Genomic DNA, 23,911 nt, shown 5'->3' with positions numbered 1-23,911 from the left:
AATACGGAGGAGGTAAATCACGGGTGACTATTAGTCTTTAGAATAGTGACTTAGGATTTAGGGTTGTATGATATATGATTACGCGGACGATGGGCGGTCTACTTAGGGCTATGGTGTGATAAATTATAAGATGAAAAATAAAATATTCTAAAGAATTTTCATTTTAGTGTAGGAAATGATGTGCATTGGTTGAAATTGAAAATTTTTTTGGTGTTTAAATGACATCAAATTAGTGTTGAAAGTACACTAAAATAGGTTTTATGGTTGGAGATGATCTTAGAGTGTTCCTTTGAGATAGTTAAAAGCTGTTTGATAGATGCTATGTGTGTTGGAAGGTCAAACAAACTAAAATAGAATCTTAATTCAACTTAAAACTTGAGTTGACTAAATAAGTTTACTATAATTAATTAAATGAAAGATTAAAGTTAATGACTGAAGACCAAGTCGTAATACTTTCTCAAAAGTCCACGGCTCTTTGACTATTTTCTTTTACCTTTCACAATTTCTCATGATTAATCTTGCATGGTTTCAATATTTTCAGCATTTTATCGATCATACATTACAAAAAAAAAGAGTCAAATATTTTTTTTTTTAAAAAATAAAGATGTAATAAGATATCAAATCTTATAAACTTTGTGAATAAAATATGCATATTAGAATATACATTTTTTATTACATAATTTATTAAAATATTTAGCCGTTTATTGCGCAGATGGTTGGAAAATCTATACTCGCCCAGAATCGAAGGAAGCGTGCGGTGTGGTTACCGATTGCGGTGACTGAATCTCCAAGTTTGCCTAAGAACCGAAGGGAGGCGGAGAACCACACTCGTCCTCCTCCAACAAAATCGCCCAATAGATCTCCCCCTGGACCCCCTCGCAGTTCTCCCCAAAACCCTAAAATCAAGAACAATAGAAGCAAAATCGATCGCCATTGACGCCTTCGCGAATCCTCCTATTCCATAGATCCATACGGGGATCTAGAGTGTTGCTAATTCGTCGAATTTGCCCTTCCGTCCTCCGCCGATATGGTCGCCTCCAGTGGCTCGTCGTCGGCCCGCTTCCACGGTGACGATCGCTTCTACAGCCCTCCTGCCCTCAGGAGGCTGAATGAACAGCAACAGCAGAGCCAAAAAGTCCAGAATCAGCAGCAGCAACCCCCGATGCAGCGGCCGGCACGGTCTAAACCACGGCCATCTCCGCCTGCGGCGTCGGCTCCTGTAGAGTCGCGAGAGGTTGCTGTGAACAGGGCCCAATCGGACGAGTCGTCGTCCAAGCCGTCGGTCCCGCCCTTGCCTGCGTCTCCCCAGCCGACGCTGCCGCCTACTGCAGGGAACCTCGACCGGCTCCTTACGGAGATCACACCAGTCGTCCCCGCTCAATACTCTTCTAAGGTTCGATGAAACACGAGAAAGGAGTTCCATTTCCTGTCTTCTGCAATTGTTCTATTGATGTTGCGTAGGTCTCACCTTTTGAGTTGCCGCAGACAAGCGTGAGAGATTTGAGGAATGGCAGCACAGCGCTGCATTATCAGCCATACTTTTGCCTTGGAGATCTGTGGGAGAATTTCAAAGAGTGGAGCGCTTATGGTGCCGGGGTGCCGCTGGTGCTGAACGGGGTCGACTCTGTCGTGCAGTACTATGTGCCATATCTTTCTGCTGTTCAGATATTTGTGGATGCCTCGAACTCCAGATTGAGCTCAAGGTATACATAGGAGATTGCTTGATTCATTCAGTGATTTTGCTTTCTAGTTCTCTACTGGAATTCATCAATCTGTTACAATTATTAATGCTTACTTTTAATGCCATGTGGATGTCTGACATTGTCTATGTCAAAATGCTGCCTAACGATTTCTATGTTTTTTCTGATATATTGTTCAATAAAGCTCATATTCTTTTGGCTGGACTCTGCAGGAGTTTAAAACTTAACCCAACTCCCCTGAATGCTTTGATTATTCTATTTTTATTCATGAAAATAAAAGCATCCTAATAGTTTGCGATGAGCTATTGTTAGCCATCTCGACATTCCTGCCATATAGTCAGGTGCAAAACTGTGATCTACAAGCACATTGGAAGTAGCCATCGTGAATATTATTGTGCACAAAGCTGATGTTGCTTCTGATTAGTCTTAGCATCTAGCTGCATTAATTTCCATATGTCTTTCTCCTATAAACAATGAGAATACCACTTTAAATAGATCATGAATGATGTATACTCATTTCTTGTTCTGTTGATATAAAAATGTTGGAATTTGGTGTACTAGTGAACATTTTGTATTATACTAAATGGTGCTACCGCCTAAGCATTCTTTTAGTTCTACAGCCTTGACTTTGATGATGTTATGACCACTTAATGCGAATGCTTTTTTTTGGTGGGTTGCATAAAAACATTGTTGTTACAAAAAAAAATTTGAACTCTCACCTTACACTTTGTTTTTTCCATTTCCATGGGTTTAAAAGGCAAATGCAATTTGTGTATGCTTGGTGCTATTGCATATGCACATCCTAGATTTTGTAGTTTTCCATTTCTTGCATAATATTAGATTAATTAACCTAAGCAATCAATCTAAAAATAACATATATGATTAATTGATGTAGCTGTTAATCACCCCTATGACCATGCAATGTGGGCCCTCACTAAGAGCTTGGTCTAGACTGCTAGTAGCAATCTTGGTTCATGACGCATCATGTGGGCACAGACACACATGCACATGCAACACAGACTAAAAATACATACGTTGAGAGCTTGATGCACATCCCAAAGAAGGGAACTCATGGTGAAACATTGCCTTACGTCCCCTACAGGCATACGAATACCCCCTACCTGGACTAGGAGGTAAATGGCCCTCAAAATTTAAAGGGTCCAACAATCTACCACATTGTTTTAGCCCCTGTTTCTTATTGTAGGCGTGATAGCAGTTTGGCACCGATCCAAGGCACCAGGGAGACCAACTACCAGTAAGACCTATTGGCTTGACAGGTTGCCAAGTTCTTTTCCCCTGGCTGAATCCAACTTTTTTGCCTAGATCAAGAAGAAACTCAGGCTCGGGCCCTGTTCCAGTTGAGTATAGTTGTATTTTGCCCACAACACAGCCTATTAAATAATTATCTTATTTTATCCATAATTCCATATAAAATATTGTACATATCTAACTAAACACAACATTAACAATGTGTGCCAACCAAACTGAAACAATTAGTCCATTCACATAAAAGAAAGTTTACATGTTGACCTGCCTATGATCCATGGGAGACATTTATTTGGGTAAAACTGGCTTAATCAATCAGGATTAACTTGGACATGCTTTAGTAAAATAAGTTTTAGTTTACCCAGCGTGATCCTAATGCAGCCATTGTGGATTCAATTTGATTCCTGCTACAGATGTGGTCGCTAAGGCGCTTATGTGGTGGTCTTGTTAAATAGTGTTCCTATAACTGCATTTTTATTTTTATTTTTTACTTTAGCCTTTGAAATGGCATATTGGATTGATTTCAGAATGGGTTTTATGCTTCACCTTCAACAATTGAGATATTCATCAATTTTGATTGTCTAAATTTTTTAAAAAAAACATGTGTCCAATATATGAGATTAGAAACTGCCTGGAACTATTTATCTCAATCATTGTGTTAATTCACTGCTATCTACTGCTCAATCATTTTCATTTCAAGTGTTTGTATGTTTGTTGCCCTATCTTTACTATGGTAGGTAGTTTGCTTAGTCAATGTATGGACTACCCTGTTGGAAAAGAACTTTCTTAATGATTTTATTTTAACTCCGCTTATCTCATCCTTCTTTTACTCAATTCATTTGTGTTTTCTCACATCCTTCGTTTGAAGTTAAGCTAGGATCATTATATGTTAGTGCATGCAAATGGTCTACACCACATCTGATCATTCAATATGCAATTCAGTTTTGTGGAGCACCTCAAACTTTTGTGCAATACATGTGTCAAGATTGCTGAACTATTATTGATCATTTACATTAATTATTTTTTTATAAAGTAATACAACATTAGGCAAAAAATAAAAGGAAGCAAATCTCTTAGTGTATTTTAGTACTACTACCTTGAATATAGTGGCATTCAACTGCAGAGTGACCTTTAAAAATTTTATCAATTTCAGCTCGATTCCACCTGACTGGTATCATTGATTTTAAATCAATACCACTAGTCATTGGACTATTTGCATCAATTTTAGAACTCGACCTTAATGGTATAATATGACAAAAAGTTTGAAAAATTAGGCTGATATTCCCTGATCAATTTGCTTTGACTTGGTTTCCTTTGTTTGATTGGTGTTTGACTTCTCTGGAACATAGTTGTTTTCTTAGTCCAGATTATGGTTAGGTTTGATGCAGGACCAACCCAACCTGACCCCTTGAACTTAAGGGTCATAACTTTTGACTCGAGATTCGAAATTGAGCTTTGTCGGCAGCCACACGTGCAAAATTCAAAGATCTACATTTGTTACTGGACCATAACCACCAAGTTTCGGGCCCAAAAAAGCAACTTTTAGGCCCTCGTTGGAGCCTTCGAAGATTTGATTACTATTTTTTTTAGTAATTTCCATTTTGCCTAATTGACCACCATATCACCTTAGCTCTAAGGAGACTGAAGAATTGCAGCAACAAGTGGTGGAATTACTTGTGAGGGGCTATATTTGTGAGAGCATGAGTCCATGTGCAATTCCTTCCCTACTAGTACCAAAGAAGGATGGTTCATGGCGTATGACAGCAGATCCATCGATAAGATTATAGGAAAGTATAGGTTTTCAATTCCTTGTCTGGACGACACGTTGGATCAGTTATTTTGTTCTAGGGTCTTCTCAAAAATTGACCTTAAAAGTGGATACCACCAGTTTAGGATAAGGCCGGGAGATGAATGGAAAACAACATTCAAGACGCAACATGAGCTATGTGAGTAGATGGTCAGGCCTTTTGGATTGTCCAATGTGCCAACACCTTCATAAAGCTTATGCATCGAATCCTGTGGCCTTTCATGGAAGAGTTTGTGGTGATTTACTTTGATGATATTCTCATCTACAGTCCGACATGGGCATCACACTTCGATCACTTCCGTGCTATTTTTGATAAACCGAAGACAATGTTTATTTATCAACATACAAAGTGTTCTTTCTTTACTACATCGGTAACTTTACTTGGCATGGTGTGAATGCAGATCAAGTAAAGATAGATGCATTTTTGGAGTGGCCTCAGCCATGGTTCTTGCACGATGTCCGGAGTTTCCATGACTTGACTTCATTAGAAATTTCAGCACTCTGATTGCTCTGATCATTGAGTGTCTCAAGGGATGAGATTCAAGTGGTTTGAAGAAGCAGAAGCTAGTTTTCAATTGGTCAAGCAGAAGATGATCAAGGCACCAGTTCTAGCATCCTGATTTTGACTAAGTGTTCGAGGTCAACTGAGATGCATCTGACATTAGTATTGGTTCTAAGTCAGTTTGGGTGTCTAATTGCTTTCTTCTGTGAGAAGCTGTCCGGATCCAAGAGGAATTATTCTGCCTACGATTTGGAGTTCTATGCCATTGTTCAGTACTTGAAATATTAGCGTCACTACCTAGTGCAGAAGTAGATCATCCTGTTTACTAATCATGAAGCATTGAAGTATATCAATGATCATCACAAGCTGAACAGACGATATGCCAAGTGGATGACTTACAGGAGTTCACCTTTAGACATTAAGCTAGAAGTCTGAATCGTGTCACAGATGCCCTGACTTGTCATTCTTCATGACTCACCACCATGAGTGCCAGCGTTGCTTGCTTTGAGGTTTTTCTAGATATGTACATAGCTGATCCATCATTCGGAAGGATATTCGAAGAGGTATATGATGGTTATGGACATGATTTTTTTTTTTGTATAATTGCGATCTATTTCGTGGATTGCAGTTGTGCATTCCATATTAGAGAGGCAGCAGATCATGAGTGAGTTTCATAATGAAGGACACTTTGGATCTGATAAGACGTTAACCCTTATCTTTGTCGATTTTTATTGGCCCAAGTTAACAAGTGATGTGGCTCACTTTGTGGACGGATGTTCTGTATGCTAGCAGTTTAAGGGGGTTCTCACCAATAGGCTCATACAATTCCTTATCAGTTCATGAAGCTCCTTGGTTCGATGTCAGTACGGATTTTATATTAGGATTACCATGCACCCAACAAACCTCAGATTCGGTTCTTGTTAAAGTTGACAGATTTGGCACATTTCGTATCTTGCAAGAAAATTAAGGATGTTGTCTGGATTGCTCATCTTTACTTTAAGGAGATTGTGCATTCACATGACGTTCCTTGATCCATGACTTTAGATCGAGATACCAAGTTCATCAGTCATTTCTTAAAGAGCTTACAGAGAAAATTGGGCACGTGGTTGAACTTTAGTAATGTCTACTACCCTCAGACAAATGGATAAACCGAGGTGGTGAATCGGAGTCTGGGCAATCTTTTGAGATGTGCCGAAGTAGTGAGACTTGGCGTTCAAGCAGAGTTTGCCTATAATAGATCGAGAAACAGGACAATAGGTTTGAGTCATCTTGAGATTGTTTAAAGGTGGAACACATCCGGGTTCTGGACTTGGCCCCTGTTCCACGTGTAGGACAATTTAGTTATAAAGCAGATGAGATGACACGGGACATTTATGAGCAGTTTCACAATTCTGGATAGCAATACCAAATATAAAACTCGGGTTGATCATCATCATCGTGTACTGTTTGAGGTCAAAGATTTTGTCTGGGTTGTTTTAACTAGTGATCATTTTCCTGTTGACGAGTACAATAAGCTGAAGGATCAGAATATTGAATTGTGTGAGATATTGTAGAAGATCAACGACAATGCTGTTGCGCCTTCGTAGTCATTTGAAGACATTTGATGTCTTCAATGTGAAGCACTTGACTCCTTACTCGGTGGATGCTGATGAGGCTACTATGAATTCGTGGGTGAGTTCTTTTCAACCAGGGGAGCGTGGTGCAGGACCAACCCAACATACCCTTGAACTTCAAAGGGTCGTAACTTTTGACTCGGTACTTGGAATAGGCTCTGTCAACGACCACGTGTGTAGAATTCAGAGATCTACATTTATTAGGGGGAACTCGTAACCGCCAAGTTTCGGGCAAAAAGCAATGTTTAGGCTCTCGTCGAGCTCCCAAAGATTTTAATACTATTTTTAGTAATTTTCGTTTTTATGATTTTTAGGGTATTTTTGATATTTTTGGTATTCATGTGTTAGGGCTTGTCTATATTAGCATCCTATTTTATTAATTTTGATTTCTGTCCGAGAATTTCCTTTTTTGGTAAGATTTTTTTTTTTTTACAAGATAGGAATTGAGTTCCATAAATTGGGATTTCTTTCCTTTCTCTGTCTTAGCGTATAGGGTCTATATAAACACATGTTTAGTCGTATGAATATTCATCCCTCAATTATTAATAACGTTCCCTTCTTGCCTTCTCCTCAATTCCTCTTTCTTGTTAGCTCGCAAGATAATCACTATCCGCTTTGGCATCAAGGTCCAGTCAAACTAGCTGGTGGTCATTAATTCAACTAAGCTATGAAATCATTTGTTTTTTAAAAAATAGTCCACGTAGGTGGAAAACACAAATGCTTCTTGAACTAGAAGGCATGCAAGTTAAATGCTGATAATGATCAAGTTTAGGGTACAGCTGAATAGCTATATTAATTTGTAGAATATGAGTTTCACTTCATACATAATGAATTTTCAATTTATAATATCATGAATTTGTGGCCTTCGTAACTTTTAGCATTCTACATAGACTTCAAATATTCTTGACATAATAACTGTCTTTCTCTTGTCAAGCTTGACATTGCAATCTGTCTGTGTTCGTTAAATGCACTAATACATGTCTGTTGTCTACCTTGCTCCACAAAAGGTTTTTCATTTCAACATTACCTACTGAGTGTGCATGGGATATACATTTTTTTAATTTAGTGATTCATAATTCTAAGTCTAAGTATGATCTTTAATTTTTCTACGATCTGAGCTAAAGATATATTTCAACCATTGACCATTAAGCATCTAGTTATATGGTTTACTTTAGTATTGAACAACTGAAGGATATCTATTGAAACATTTTGATGATGGAGGGATAACGGAAGTAGATCTTTTCAGCATTAATCAAAACATATCATAAGATGATACATATATTTGCAAATGTTCTAAGCTAATCTTGGTGTGAACAGGAATATTACAACTTTACAAATAGTAGGGTATTAAAATAGGATTCTTGCACTATTAGGTTTGCTAGTTGCTATACATGAAATCTAATTATAGCATGATCAGGAAGTTTTTTCTTTGCAAGTATGAATAGTCTCAAATGCCATCAGTATTACCTTTAATCCATGATACTTCCATAAGATGGCATGCAATGATTGATTGATAATTGTTCCATTCCTAAATATAAATACTATTGGTACTCAAAAGTTCCCCTCCAAAGATGGGCACCATCCTCCTGAACTAAGGACACTTTTCCTTGTCTGTATCTTTTCATTTGGGCTATCAATGTCAAGTTTAGGGGTGCTATAACCATAACTGAATACAAATGTTCATACAAGTTAACTCTATTGCTTGTGGTAAGGCAAGATGATGACGAAAGTGATGGAGATCATTGCCTGGATACTAGCAGTGATGGCAGTTGTTCAAGTGTAGATCGAATACAACAAAGATTTGCATCCTTGGAAACTACCAATCATAATGCACAAGGAGGCCCTAGTGATGATGGCAATGCTGGCACTCCACTAACTCCTGCATTCCAATACCTAGAGAGAGACCCACCATATGGAAGAGAACCTCTTGCTAACAAGGCAAGACTGGTCTTGAATATACTGACAAATAGATTTGTCTTATAATGCTGTATTTTTCACTACTTATATCTATTGCAGGTAAATGCCCTTGCAAGTAAATTTCCAAGACTTAAGACATACAAAAGTTGTGATCTACATTCATCAAGTTGGATGTCTGTTGCATGGTATGCTTCTTCAGTATACCACCATATATTCTTCATCAGCCAAATTGTTAAGATTACATGTACTTGGATGTTCCTCTCTGTACTCTGATAGGTTCACTCATAGTATGAAATCTTCTTTGTATTGCAGGTATCCAATATACAGAATACCTACGGGCCCAACATTAAAGGATTTGGATGCTTGTTTTTTGACATTCCATCATTTGGCAACTCCTAAACGTAAGCAGCTATTGCCTTATTATAAGCACGACTTTTGGTCCATAATTCCATTATCTCATTGTAGTAATTAATGATATTTACATCCTGAACCAATGGCAGTAAAGCTTGCATCTTGAATTTGTTGTTAGCTTGCGCTATGACTAAATTTGGTTTTGCTCCAATATGAAGAACTGGCTGATGCTTTCATTAAATTTTTGTTCCAATATGAAGTGATTAAAATGCTTCAATGACCTCACTCACTTCAAACAAGTCTAATATGTCCACATTGAGAATTTAAAATGTAGGCATTGTCGATTAAATTTTGAAAATACTTCTTAAGTAGCATTGGCAGAGAAATTATGTATCCTTAAGAATGAATGAAGATTGATAATCAAATTCCTAGTTGCTAGTGTGAAATAAGATTAGTCTCTTCCTCTATTTGTGGACTCGCTAATTTGTGAGGATTTACTTTGTTATTGCTGTGAAATATCTATAGCATCTGGAGGATACAGCTATTGCTCTTGTTTATTAAATGTACTTCGGGTATCTCTTGATAGATGGAGTTGTTTCACAATATCTGGATACAAGAGCTCATTCTCTTAGTAGTGCTTAGAACTGTTGATGTGGTATCTCATTCTCTTAAAAGTGCCTACAACATGTACTTTTTTACTCCTTGATGAACTCTTACTGCATTGCAATATCTTTTGGCCATAATGAGGAAAAACACTTTTGATAAGTCTAACACGTGATCACCTGAGAACTCAAAAGTTAAGCATTGTTGTTAAATTCCGGAATAATTTTTAAACTGCAGTTTCAGTTATATTTTTAGGTACTCCTGATCATTATTCAATACTGTTTTGTATGAGCAAGACATATTATATGATTTAGTTCCTCTGACAACCAAAGACCAATTTGAAGTTTTACCATTCTGCATTCATGAAAATAACACCGGGTTCTATTATACTCGCTCTTGGTTTTCCAACGTACTTTTTTTTCCCCTCCACAGATGGAACCATCCCACAATCTGCTGATGCTGGAGCTCGTTCTGTTAGAAGTGCCCAGAAATCAGACAAGCCATCGAAGCTAACTCTGCCTGTCTTTGGACTTGCTTCGTACAAGTTTCGAGGATCCCTTTGGAGGTCTGATGGGCAGCACGAGCAACATCAATTAAGCTCACTGCTTCAAAAGGCAGATGATTGGCTTCGCCTTCGTCAAGTAGAACATCCAGACTACAATTTTTTCATCTCCCGATACGGCGCATTCAGAAGATGATATTTGGAGACACATGAATGCCCCTTAGAATTAAGTGATGCATCTACCAAGCCTTTGGTGTTGAACCCCCTTGGGACAGTATTAGCTCCATTTTAATTACATTAGTATCATTTCTTACTCCACCTCTCAATCATTTCTTACTCCACCACTTAGTCTGTGTTTTCGAGAGATATACACCACATAATTTGGTATAGCTTTTAGTGTACCAGGAACTGTATGCTTTCAGGAAGAGAACTTGCATAATAAAATTATATATTAATGGGAAATGAAAGGGGGAGAAATTTGATGGTGAAATATATGTGATACCCAGCGTCAGTGATGACCTGACTCTCCCCATTATAATTTGATTGTTTGTTAAAAGTCCTGTGTGTTCTTGTGGCATGGTTCTATTGTGTGGGCATTGGAGCAGTGTGAAATTATTTCTCCTCATTTCTACTGAGTTTTTGCTTTCGATTCTTCTTGATTTGAAGGCTTTAATGAGTTGGTTATAAATATTCAGTTTCCAAAATAAGCCACAAGACTGTAAATTCAAAAAATGCTGAGTTGCTTTTTGCTAAATGGTTTGACATTGTTGTTCATAGAATACCACATTGTTTATTTATTTATTTAGGTATTTTCATAGTTGAATAAGCTGCTTTATTATTTTAGTGAAAGCATTCACAAACTATAGCATTTTTATTTATTTTAATGAAAGCATTCATAACGGCAATTTATCAAATCACGAACCTATAAATCTGAATTGACCAAAAGATGTATATTACTTTATTATTTACTAAAAGATACATTTTTTTAAATGCACTTCTTTTTTTACTCTTCTGACAAATCTAATTTTTTTTTTATCGTTTTTTTTTTCTCCCTCTTCTCTTTCCTATCTCCTATGCATGCAGCTTCTTTTATTTTTTTATTTTTCCTTTCCTCTCTTTCCTCTTTTTTAGTCTAACGACATATAAGATTTAATTAACCTTTTAAAACATTTTAATACATTTAGAGAAGTACAAAAAAAATCATGAATAGCAAATTTGAACTCTTTGTAATCTCAGCAATCCACAGTAATTGAATAAGTGCAATCGGAGCTCTCTAAGTCCATTAGTGAGTTTTGGTCAAAACTCACTGATGGATCTAGAGACCTCAGATTACACCCATTTCAGTTCCTGTGAATTTCTGAGGTTACAAGGAGTTCAAATATGCTATTCATTATTTATTTTGGCTTATCAAGGATGTTAAAAATATAATAAGGTAAAACTGGTAAAAATCTCCATGTTGGGCCTGATATGTATCATATCAGGCCTAACGTGGAGAGAATTAAGGTACAATGCCTAATAATGAAAAATTCTATTTTACTTCTTTGAGGATACAACAATGAAAAGAAACTTAAATAAACTAACAAGTTTATCATCTGGACCAACCTTACCTATGATGATTTGAAGTATAGAAGGATTAAGTGCAAATATAAGGTTCTTCATTAGATAAACAAAGACAATTAACTGACAACGAAATACTCTAAAATACCAAGCTAACATGTTTGTGCTGAAATTGTAGATTTTATGTAAAGCAAACAGTATAGAATCACTCATGGTCCACTAAGGGTTAATGACACAAATTTTAGATAAGAGCAACTTGTTAAAAGTAGGTGGGTATCAATAAAATAACAAAACTATGCAAATAAATCAAAATTATTTAATCACTAAAAGCTATTAAATATCTATAAAGAAACCTTATGTGGTTAGAGAAATTCGATCTCTCAATATGGTAAGCTCAAATATTATCACTTTTGATCAAAATCCACATTGGGCCTGATATGATTTGGTAAGCTCAAAGATTATCACTTTTGATCAAAACCCACATTGGGCCTGATATAAAATCATATCAGGTCCACGTTGGGCCTGATATGGAATCATATCAGGCCCAACATGGGCCTGATATGATTCATATCAGGCCTAATGTGGAGGTCTTTTGCTGATTTTTTTCTTATTATATTTTAACACCTTATAGAAGTCAAAATAAACAATGGATAGCATATTTGAACTCCTTGCAATATCAAAAATCCACAGGAACTGAAATGAGTACAATCGGAGTTCTCTAGGTCAAAACCCACTGATGGACCTAGAGAGCTCCGATTGTACCCATTTCAGTTCCTGTGGATTTCTGATATTGCAAGGAGTTCAAATATGCTATCCATTATTTATTTTGACTTCTATAAGGTGTTAAAATATAATAAGAAAAAATCAGCAAAAGACCTCCTATTGGGCCTGATATGATTCATATCAGGCCCCATGTGGATCTCACTCTATTAGGAATGCTCAACTATTTTAGGAATTTTTCATTTCATAGAAAAGGTGAGTAGGTGGGTAACCGGTTTGTACTGAAATTGCAGATTTTATACAAAGCAAATAGTATAAAATCACTCATGGTCCACTAAGGGTTAATAGCACAAATTTTAGATAAGAGCAACTTGTTAAAAGTAGGTGGGTATCAATAAAATAATAAAACTATGCAAATAAATCAAAATTATTTAATCACTAAAAGCTATAAAATATCTATAAAGAAACCTTATGTGGTTAGAGAAATTCGATCTCTCAATATGATAAGCTCAAAGATTATCACTTTTGATCAAAATCTTATGGATTTTGATTCCATATCAGGCTCAACGTGGACTTGATATGAAATTTAAGATTTAAATCTCAACGAAATCAAAATAACTACCTCTCTTATATCACTTTTCTATGTTTATCCTAAAATAAATTAACAAGAATATTGAAGACGAACATATTCACCTTTTACCATCAAGAACTATAAATGATATCTAAAATAAACATAATCGTTTTACTACAGTACTATACAGACAAACAAAGTTAGGAAATGGATTGTTTTTTATTTTATTTTACTCTATTTCATTCCTTCTCTCTTTTAAATATGGCCATACTTCCCGTTTAATAAATTAAAAACAAACATTTTTCATAAATAAATTATTTTTGAGTAAAAAAACGAAATCTAAGTTTTAATGCATTCGCAATTTAATAATTTATCATAATATTACATTTTCTTCTAAATAGGGGTAAGTTACTCGAGATGTTTTTTTTCAAAGAAAATGGTAATTATCTTTTTGGAACCGTAAGATAATTTTAGTAGAAAATAAAATTATTTTGAGTAAAGAACAGGCTCCTTCAAAAACATAATAAAAGCATAGTCCTCAACACTTAAAAAGACAATCTTTCGTGAAGAAAATTTAATTTATAATCTCTAACTCAAAAGACTAAAAGGTTTCCTGCTGTAACTATTCGTCCCAGTAACTCCATTTCCCTCCCATATTGTCTGATATCAAACCTCGGTGTAAAGGAGTTCTTTTGGATGACTCCATCTCAAGCAGCAAAAGTAGAGAGAATGTTCTTCTTGATGAAGAACTCGTCGGCCTTGGCAGCGCTAACCGACTGATACAGTGCATAAGCAAAGATTAGATTTGAAGATGAAAGGGATTCATACTCTACGACAGATAAAAGCTAAGAAGCAGTCTACTCGCCTTTTCCAAGATGCGTTGCAAGCGCTCAATTTCTTTCTTCGCGTAGTCTGCGCCTTTCTCCAGTGTGCTTTTTGCGGCCTTTAGGTATGTCTTGCCGTACCTGAAGTTTCACAAACCAAATGATCGACAAGCCTTAAATCCATGAAAGTAGGATGTCAGTAGCTGAATGATCGAATGTTTATGAGCAGCATGTCTGAATCTGGAATGGGCCTGTGTTATTTATTTAACTTAGTCATCTATGTTTCTTTCAGAGGATGGCAAAGGCATGCGAAATGGTGCAAGATAAAGGAATTAAGTGGGGAAATTAGGGATCAGTGCAGCAACATGTAGTGATAACAAACAGAATGAGAAGCAAATGGAAGAGAATTCATGTCTTCCTCAAACAATCAACTATTTTGAAATAATACAAGGAAACTTCGACTCAGTGGATGCTGTACACAATCTTGGGTCATTTACATGGCAAATGGGAATTGTATCTACGTAGAAAAGCCACCAGAAATTAGGAAGAATGCTAAGGTTAGACTATCTAGCTTCGACTTGTCCTCTAGAGCTGAAGGTTACACCAGTTAATTGACACACCGTTCTGATGTTCTGCTCAAGTTGCAGATGCTCCTTAGGAATAATGGAGGTTTGAGGACCAAAAGAGAGCATGGAGGAACAAAAAGTAGACGACAAAACACAGTTGAACTGGAGATATAAAAAAAAAACAAAAACCATGCAACCATGCAACAACTAGAAAAATATCGAGCACAACATCTCAAGGTTACACCTAATCTTTGTTCACTCTTTATCAAGCAAAATGAATTATGTTATATATGATAGGAAATTCTCAGAGAATAACAAAACAAAGTAACATGGTGTCACAAAGAAACTGTGGAAGAAAACTAGTCGTGAGTGCTATGGCTCAAAACTTGAAAAATGTGTTACCTTGCAGAAGAACCTGTTAGCTTCTCAATCTCCTCTTCCATTCGAGAGAGAATTGCCTTCTGCTCCTCATTGGAAGCACTCACAAATTCCTTCACTAAAGCATCCAAACTTGCCACAATACCAGCCTGCATTAGTCAAGCCAATTTTTAAAATAGGTTTGAAGAACAAAATTTGTCAATTTGACCTTTCACAATTCATCACTCACCTGGGAAGTAAGTTGACCATTTGCATCACGGTTAGTACCACATTTCTCATTAATAAATACTACAAAATCATCCAACTCACGTCCAGCCTCATAATCTTCACCAGCTTTGTTTCCCTTGGGGAAAAACTTCAAGGTAGGATAACCACTAACTCCATACCTGAGATGCAGAGGGAATCCAGCTTAATAAGCTAATCTCAGCACCACAAAGTTAAGATGCTGGTCCTCCCACATATGAGATGACTAAATAATCTTTAATATAGTGAATTGCTAGATGGAACCATTTATACCAGACTGAATGATTATGAACGCCATATCATAGTATGGTGATATACCAAAAAATAAACAAAAAAATATTGATTGAAGAGGACTTCATCATGACAATTTGAGAAATAATAGTCATAAAGAGCAAGATATAACAGGTCATAATACACATTTCCACACAATTTCATTTCAATAATAAGAGGCATTCACAATATAACCAAAAAAAAATATTTTTTTCATGCCAGATGAATGCTGGAAAGGTTGGAAGTACTTCAGGATATTGTTGGACCATACTTCCTCTCAAACATTCAATTATTATAGCCCAAGCTTAAATCCACATAATATCAAAAAATATAAATTAGCATGTAGCGATTCAGGTATTCAATCCCTATAAAACAAGGATTGTGAGTGAACCTGATCCTCTTCTCAATCAGATGTTTCTGCATGAAAATATTAATTGGAAAAACCGCACCACAACTTACCAAATCTAAATCTACTATATAGGTGATTAGCAATACAGGACTCTCAGTTTGACAAGTACTATATCAATATGCAAGTTGCAAAATACAAACAATTCAATAATCATAATTTCAATTTACTTTACATATCATATGATATTTCTCTAAAATTTAAATAGCTAACAGAGCTGATAAAGCATCCAAGGTACACTTTGACTAAATCCTCATCAATGAATACATCAATTTAACCTCAATTGTCAGTTAGCATAAAGAGAAACTGTCTAGATTGTGATCATGTATGAAACTTAAGTATAAGATATCAAAACTGCATATTCCTCAAATGTGGGGGTTGCTCTCATTCTACCCGACGGGATTCAAATTAGACCACCCCTTCTCCCGAATTGAAAGAAAAGATTAGAAATTTGTCTTTTCAGAGTTATTGTCCTAAAAAAAGAAAGACACTTACTTTTCTGCTAAATCCTTGTATTTATCGGCATCCAAGTTAGCAATGACGACATCCTCTTCCAATTTGTATGCATTGGCTACCTTTTCATATATCTGCACCAAAACAAAACAGGTTAGATCTGATAATTTCACAAATTTAAAGCATGTCAAATGTGGCCTAAGGTTAATCTAAGGCTTAAGGTTGCCTCTACTAAAATACTTACAGGAGCAAGATGCTTGCAGTGGCCACACCTGTCGACAGATTGAAAAAATTGTGTCATCTTATAGTAAGGAAAAAAAAACATCGAGTACTATAAAATGGAAAAAGGGGGGGAAATGAAACTCCATAAAATAACTAACCATGGTGCGTAGAATTCAACAAGAACATCCTTATTTACATCAAAGACAATTTGGTCAAATGTCTCTGAAGTCAATACTACTACATTAGAAGGAATAGTTGTCAGCTTCACATTTGTTCCTGCAACAATAAACCCACAGGTAGAAAGAAAAAATTAATCCAGATGATGGAAGACTTTAACTATATTTGAAGATGTCATTTTAAGAATAATTAGTAAATATAATCTGCACTGTACCTCCCTCGGTATTCACAAACTCAACCAGTGCTTCTGCAGTTCGTGGACCTTCGTATCTGCATGATTATTCATCTTCATTATGTATCATATAAAAAGGAAACCTTTCTGCAAATAAAAACAAAACAAACATAACATTTCAGAACAGAATCAATCTCACTTTTTTGGTTCCAAGGACCCTTTAGGAAACCACTGAATTGTTGGGTATCCAGACACTCCATACTTGCTGCATAAGCTCTTATGTTCATCGCAGTCCACCTAAACATAAGCAAAAGAAAACTAAGACCAGTCACTATATACCACAGCAATGTAATGAGTGACATTCTAGACTCAAAACAAAGATAAAAGATATAGCAAAAACAAGATGAACCAGAACATGTCCCATTTAGCAAACGAGATGATAATTTTTGCGCCTGATTTAGAATGATGCTAACCTTCCCAATCAAAACAGATTTAGCCTTTTTAAAGCTCGATCCAAGCTTTTCATATTCAGGGGCAAGCTTCTTACAGTGCCCGCACCTGCAGATGAAATCGTATTAATAACTTGAATCAGATTCGCATTATTTTTTATTTAAAAAAAACTCCTTTTCTTTAAACTTGCTATTCCTCAATGGAATCTCCATTCACGTATCACAATCGACCATATAAGTGTCTCTCACGAGTTAATGTTCCAAAAGAAAATAAATAAATAAATACAAGTTCCAGTTACGATTTCCATACAAGTAGTAACCAATCGTGAATAGTAAACAAAAATTTCCAGCCAAAAAGGAGTACCACACAATTAAGTTTTTTTGTTCCCAAACAATAAGCTAAGATGAATATGAGACACTTTCAAGTTCTATCTTCCTCTGACCCAAATTTTTCCATCAAAGGTCGAGTCAACGTCCCCAAACAACAAGATCCGCCCGATAATCAGTAAACACCAGATCAGTCTATTTAGACCATCGGGATCTGACTGAAGCATTCTTCCATATTAAGAGGTTGTAACCAGCGGTCCAAACAAACAGAAAAAATAATAAACACTGTCAGGGAGAAAGGAGTACCATGGGGCATAGAACTCGACGAGGGCGCCACGATCCTGGCCGATCTCCTTCTCGAAATTGTCCTCGGTGAGGACGAGCACGTCGCCGTCGGCGAAGGCGTAGGCGAATAGAAGAGCCAGGTTTATGGCTCCAAGAACAACCCAAATCTGAGATCGTTCCATGTCTTCTCCTCCTCCTCCGTCTCCCGATCTTACTAATGGAGTGGGTGAGCAAGGGAAAGAATTGGGGACGGCCAGTGCTTTTATAGCAGCGTAGATCCAGATGGTGACTGTGAGTAGATCCAAAGGTGAAAACTGCTTGAGACACCTCATCCAGACACAACATGACCGTCCGATCTGATTTCACCATTCTCACAGGATTTACCAATTCTAGATATCGTTTTAAATAATTTATCTATCACACCTCCATCAATAATTTTTTTTAAAAAAAGCATTTATTTGCCACAATAAATGTTTTAAAAAAAATTATAATGGTCCCGTGATTTATCTCCTTCGTGTTGACCTTTTGCAATCATAAATGTTTTTTAAAAAATAATTAAATGTTACTCTTCATGATAAAAAAGTAAATACGTTCGCCTAGTACTCCTGTTTATCTGTCACAGGACCAACACGAAAGAGGTAAATCACGAACGACTACCCGTCTTTGGAATAGTGACTAACACATAAGAGAGACATTTTACCTCGGCTTTACCGAGATTTGAACCCCAGACCTCATAGTGGTAGGGGTGTAATCGAGCCGTGTCAAGTCGAGCCGAATTCTTGAATGTTTGAGCTTGACTCGTTTATAATCAAGCCGAGCTCGACCTTTATTTAACGAATATATTCATGGCTCACGAGCTTATTCGAGCTTTTATCAAGCCTAAACGAGCTTAATAAATATAAATCATAAATTTAAATATTCATTAAAAATTAAATTATATATTTAGGAAAAATTATAATAATATTATTAAAATTTATAATTTTATTTTAATAAATAAATTTAATATATTTGTCTATATTTATTTTTCATAGGTAGAGTGTAAAATCTATAAATTCAATATCAAAACTATTATTTTTTATTTAAAAGTTGCTTAATGAGCTTAACGAATGTGTTCACGAGCTAACGAGCCGAATATTGCGAAGCTTGAGCTTGGTTTGTTTATCTTAATGAGTCTCATTAAACGAGCTCAAACGAACTTTTATCGAATTGAGCTTCGAATAGTTCGCGAGCGGCTTGGTTCATTTACACCCTACATAGTGGCAATACTTAATACACTAGCCACTAGACCGCCCCAAGGGGACAAATGTTACTCTTGATTGTGGCAAAAGGTGAATACGTTCGCCCCCAGTGCCCCCCGTCAACCCGTCTCAGTGCCAACACGGAGGAGGTAAATCACGGACGGCTACTAGCCTTTGCAATAATGATTAGCACATAAGAGAGGTATTTATCTCGACTTTACCGAGATTTGAAATGTTACTCTTGAGTAGCAAGGCATGGAGGATATACTCCATTTCGATTCCAAAATTTTATATGATAATATTTTATATTTCAACTATCGCACTATTTTAAGGGGACTGATTCAATGTTATTCTCATGTGGCAAAAGACGATTCACTCGCCCCTAGCGCCCTCGTCAATCAGTCCCTATGTCAATACGGAGGAGGTAAATCACGGGTGGCTACTAGTCATTAGTACAAATGGCCAAGACATAAGGGAGGTTATGCTCGGTCACGTCAAATTTTGATCCCAAGATCTCATGTAATAATACCCTATATTTTAACTATCGCACCGTCTCGAGAAGACCTGATTCAATGTTATTCTCGATTGTTACATGTGTTGTTACTTTAATATAAATGATAAAATATTAAGGAATTATACAAAAGGCGGACCTAAAATTGAGAATTGTCCAAAAATAAACATCAAAATTTGAGAATATCCAAAATATATTTACGTACCAGATATTTTAATTGGACACATTTAAAGTCATATAGATTTTTAAAATGATAAATGGTCATCTTCTATTATTTATTTCGATCTTTTTAGAGTTAATCCTGACCTATGTGAAATTAAATTCACGTTGGATCTTATCTAAATCAAATCAAAGTCTTTGATAATGTTAATTTACATCATCCGGACTTAGATGTGATTCAGATAAGCTTAATATGCGCGTTTCAATATTGCATTGTGAGATGAATCAAAATGTTTGTTCATCATTTATTATAATAAAAAAAACACTACCAGAGGTAACGATAGTGAGGTTCATGACTATTTCATCACTATAGTGAAACTACATGCACATGTGGTCATGATGTATGGAAAATCAGATGCACATTAGATCTAATATGAATTAAATCAGGTCCATTATAATATTGATATAGATATATATATATATATAATGAGGTAAATATCTTTCTTATATGTTAATTACTATTTCAATGATTAGTAGTCGTTCGTGATTTACCTCCTCCATATTAATTTTGAGATGGATTGACGGAGGTGCTGGGACGAATGTATTTATCTTTTATCATAATTGATATAGATATATAAAGGAGAGATAAAAATGAATTTAATTTAAAATGAAAAATTTTCTTGCCAACTTTCACAGGAATAAAATTGCAAAGAGGTACACCTTTGAATGGATCTAAGTGCGTTTCTTCATAAAGTCCTGAATGACTTTTTGTCAAACAAATGAATTAAATATTAATATATTTAGCAGGTAAATGTTTAAGAATATTGTTCTTGAATAGTTTGTAAATTAATTTATCTGAAATTAATGGATTTAATTATGATATTATTTCATTATTCAATAGCTTGTATACTTATTTGCTCCTTGATATCTTACATTAAAATTAAGACAAAATAAAATATGTCTTCATTTTTTTTTGAAGTGAAAAGACTAGGGTTGTAAACGAGCCGAGCCGAGCCGAGTTGAGATTTGGGATGTTCAAGCTTGTTTGATAAGATAATCGAGCCGAGCCGAGCCGAGCCGAGCTTAAAATGAACTAAGCTTTTGAAATGAGTGTTCAAGCTTGGCTTGGTTTATTTTGTATGAGCTTGAGTTTTTTTTAATCTTGGCTTGAACTTGGTTCGTTTAGATGTTATCAAGCTCTCAATTCAAGCTTAGCTTGAGCTTGGTTCGAGCTTGGCTTGAGCTTGGTTCGAGCTTGATTCGAGCTTGATTCGAGCTTGGCTTGAGCTTGGTTTGAGTTTGATTCATTTAGATGTTATCAAGCTCTCAATTAAAGTTTGTTTGATTGTTTGAAACTTTTAATTATTTGATTGGTTATTAAGATTGATAATTTAAATTTATTTATTTATTTATTTTTATTTTATTGTTTATTTAGTATATTGAAAAGAATTTTATTAATAAATATTGTTCATGAACATTGTTCGCGAACGTTAACGAGCTGAACACATATGTGTTCAAGTTTGTTTGTTTAGCTTAACGAGCTGTTCAAGCTTGTTTGTTTAATTAATCTAATGTATATTGAACGAACATAAACAAGCTCTTACCAAGCCGAACACTAAGCTTGTTCACAAACGCTTGGTTCATTTACAGTCCTAGAAAAGACATTATTTTTGTAATCGCTCACTTCATATCATCCATTATATTTTTATATTTATTAAATTACACATCTTTTTCTTAAAATATTCGATTTGTACCTGCATTTGTCCATATTTTATAGATTTTAAAACTAATATTTATATCCTACGAAAAAAAAAATTAAAGGTGCAAAAGTAAGATTAGACAATATTATTTGTAGTCAAATAGACTTTTACAAATATATTCATCTTGATTTAGATTAATTAAATCTCATAAGAATAAGCCTATCAGTGAATTTTATCCAAAATTCATTAATGATTATATAAAGTCCAAATTTAAGTTTTTTTCAATATGATGAGACGCACAAGATTTCGAATGATACATAAATGTCATTTTTGAATATGAATACTGATCCTGTCTGAAAGCTAAGAAGATGAACCTGTCGGTATGACGTGTCTGGAAGGTTGACCGCATCCTCATGACCCGGTTGATGATCTGTCCTCTATGTTTACCGAGATTTGAAATGTTACTCTTGAGTAGCAAGGTATGGAGGATATACTCCATTTCGATTCCAAAATTTTATATGATAATATTTTATATTTCAACTATCGCACTATTTTAAGGGGACTGATTCAATGTTATTCTCATGTGGCAAAAGACGATTCACTCGCCCCTAGCGCCCTCGTCAACCAGTCCCTATGTCAATACGGAGGAGGTAAATCACGGGTGGCTACTAGTCATTAGTACAAATGGCCAAGACATAGGGGAGGTTATGCTCGGTCACGTCAAATTTTGATCCCAAGATCTCATGTAATAATACCCCATATTTTAACTATCGCACCGTCCCGAGAAGACCTGATTCAATGTTATCCTCGATTGTTACATGTGTTGTTACTTTAATATAAATGATAAAATATTAAGGAATTATACAAAAGGCGGACCTAAAATTGAGAATTGTCCAAAAATAAACATCAAAATTTGAGAATATCCAAAATATATTTACGTACCAGATATTTTAATTGGACACATTTAAAGTCATATAGATTTTTAAAATGATAAATGGTCATCTTCTATTATTTATTTCGATCTTTTTAGAGTTAATCCTGACCTATGTGAAATTAAATTCACGTTGGATCTTATCTAAATCAAATCAAAGTCTTTGATAATGTTAATTTACATCATCCGGACTTAGATGTGATTCAGATAAGCTTAATATGCGCGTTTCAATATTGCATTGTGAGATGAATCAAAATGTTTGTTCATCATTTATTATAATAAAAAAAACACTACCAGAGGTAACGATAGTGAGGTTCATGACTATTTCATCACTATAGTGAAACTACATGCACATGTGGTCATGATGTATGGAAAATCAGATGCACATTAGATCTAATATGAATTAAATCAGGTCCATTATAATATTGATATAGATATATATATAAAATGAGGTAAATATCTTCCTTATATGTTAATTACTATTTCAATAATTAGTACTCGTCAGTGATTTATCTCCTCCATATTAATTCTGAGATGGATTGACGGAGGTGCTGGGACGAATGTATTTATCTTTTATCATAATTGATATAGATATATAAAGGAGAGATAAAAATGAATTTAATTTAAAATGAAAAATTTTCTTGCCAACTTTCACAGGAATAAAATTGCAAAGAGGTACACCTTTGAATGGATCTAAGTGCGTTTCTTCATAAAGTCCTGAATGACTTTTTGTCAAACAAATGAATTAAATATTAATATATTTAGCAGGTAAATGTTTAAGAATATTGTTCTTGAATAGTTTGTAAATTAATTTATCTGAAATTAATGGATTTAATTATGATATTATTTCATTATTCAATAGCTTGTATACTTATTTGCTCCTTGATATCTTACATTAAAATTAAGACAAAATAAAATATGTCTTCATTTTTTTTGAAGTGAAAAGACTAGGGTTGTAAACGAGCCGAGCCGAGCCGAGTTGAGATTTGGGATGTTCAAGCTTGTTTGATAAGATAATCGAGCCGAGCCGAGCCGAGCCGAGCTTAAAATGAACTAAGCTTTTGAAATGAGTGTTCAAGCTTGGCTTGGTTTATTTTGTATGAGCTTGAGTTTTTTTTAATCTTGGCTTGAACTTGGTTCGTTTAGATGTTATCAATCTCTCAATTCAAGCTTAGCTTGAGCTTGGTTCGAGCTTGGCTTGAGCTTGGTTCGAGCTTGATTCGAGCTTGATTCGAGCTTGATTCGAGCTTGGCTTGAGCTTGGTTTGAGTTTGATTCATTTAGATGTTATCAAGCTCTCAATTAAAGTTTGTTTGATTGTTTGAAACTTTTAATTATTTGATTGATTATTAAGATTGATAATTTAAATTTATTTATTTATTTATTTTTATTTTATTGTTTATTTAGTATATTGAAAAGAATTTTATTAATAAATATTGTTCATGAACATTGTTCGCGAACGTTAACGAGCTGAACACATATGTGTTCAAGT

At 35.3% G+C, this 23,911-nt stretch overlaps 2 protein-coding genes across 2 annotated transcripts; one reads left to right on the top strand and one right to left on the bottom strand.

Annotated features, from left to right (window-relative positions):
* The first annotated feature begins 779 nt into the window (after nt 1-779).
* Nucleotides 780-10,723, top strand: LOC121985917. Its single transcript, XM_042539632.1, has 6 exons — nt 780-1,393; nt 1,486-1,703; nt 8,601-8,826; nt 8,905-8,990; nt 9,118-9,206; nt 10,192-10,723. The coding sequence occupies exons 1-6, from the start codon at nt 1,028-1,030 to the stop codon at nt 10,455-10,457; spliced, it is 1,251 nt and encodes a 416-aa protein (XP_042395566.1). The 5' UTR covers nt 780-1,027; the 3' UTR covers nt 10,458-10,723.
* Nucleotides 10,724-13,577: 2,854 nt separating this feature from the next.
* Nucleotides 13,578-18,111, bottom strand: LOC121985916 (protein disulfide isomerase-like 2-2). The gene is made up of 11 exons (XM_042539631.1): nt 17,903-18,111; nt 17,294-17,378; nt 17,020-17,117; nt 16,863-16,918; nt 16,630-16,747; nt 16,494-16,521; nt 16,292-16,383; nt 15,107-15,263; nt 14,902-15,026; nt 13,975-14,074; nt 13,578-13,885 (listed from the first exon to the last, which is right to left on the bottom strand). Exons 1-11 carry the CDS (start codon nt 18,061-18,063, stop codon nt 13,817-13,819), a joined length of 1,089 nt encoding a protein of 362 aa, XP_042395565.1. The 5' UTR covers nt 18,064-18,111; the 3' UTR covers nt 13,578-13,816.
* Between the last annotated feature and the right edge of the window lie 5,800 nt (nt 18,112-23,911).

Source organism: Zingiber officinale, chromosome 5B, assembly GCF_018446385.1.
Source record: "Zingiber officinale cultivar Zhangliang chromosome 5B, Zo_v1.1, whole genome shotgun sequence".
NCBI lineage: Eukaryota > Viridiplantae > Streptophyta > Magnoliopsida > Zingiberales > Zingiberaceae > Zingiber > Zingiber officinale.
The sequence above is the reverse complement of the archived record's forward strand: the minus strand, read 5'-3'. Positions and strand labels throughout refer to the sequence as shown.

What these genes read in the sequence shown, in the direction of transcription:
- LOC121985917 (XM_042539632.1), top strand. Translation starts at nt 1,028, where the DNA reads ATGGTCGCCTCCAGTGGCTCGTCGTCGGCCCGCTTCCACGGTGACGAT. An exon ending in CCGCTCAATACTCTTCTAAG is followed by an intron (nt 1,394 to 1,485) that starts GTTCGATGAAAC and finishes GAGTTGCCGCAG; the next exon opens with ACAAGCGTGAGAGATTTGAG. An exon ending in GAGAACCTCTTGCTAACAAG is followed by an intron (nt 8,827 to 8,904) that starts GCAAGACTGGTC and finishes TATCTATTGCAG; the next exon opens with GTAAATGCCCTTGCAAGTAA.
- LOC121985916 (XM_042539631.1), bottom strand. Translation starts at nt 18,063, where the DNA reads ATGGAACGATCTCAGATTTGGGTTGTTCTTGGAGCCATAAACCTGGCT. An exon ending in GTTGAATTCTACGCACCATG is followed by an intron (nt 16,522 to 16,629) that starts GTTAGTTATTTT and finishes ATCTGTCGACAG; the next exon opens with GTGTGGCCACTGCAAGCATC. An exon ending in CTAACAGGTTCTTCTGCAAG is followed by an intron (nt 14,075 to 14,901) that starts GTAACACATTTT and finishes GTGAAACTTCAG; the next exon opens with GTACGGCAAGACATACCTAA.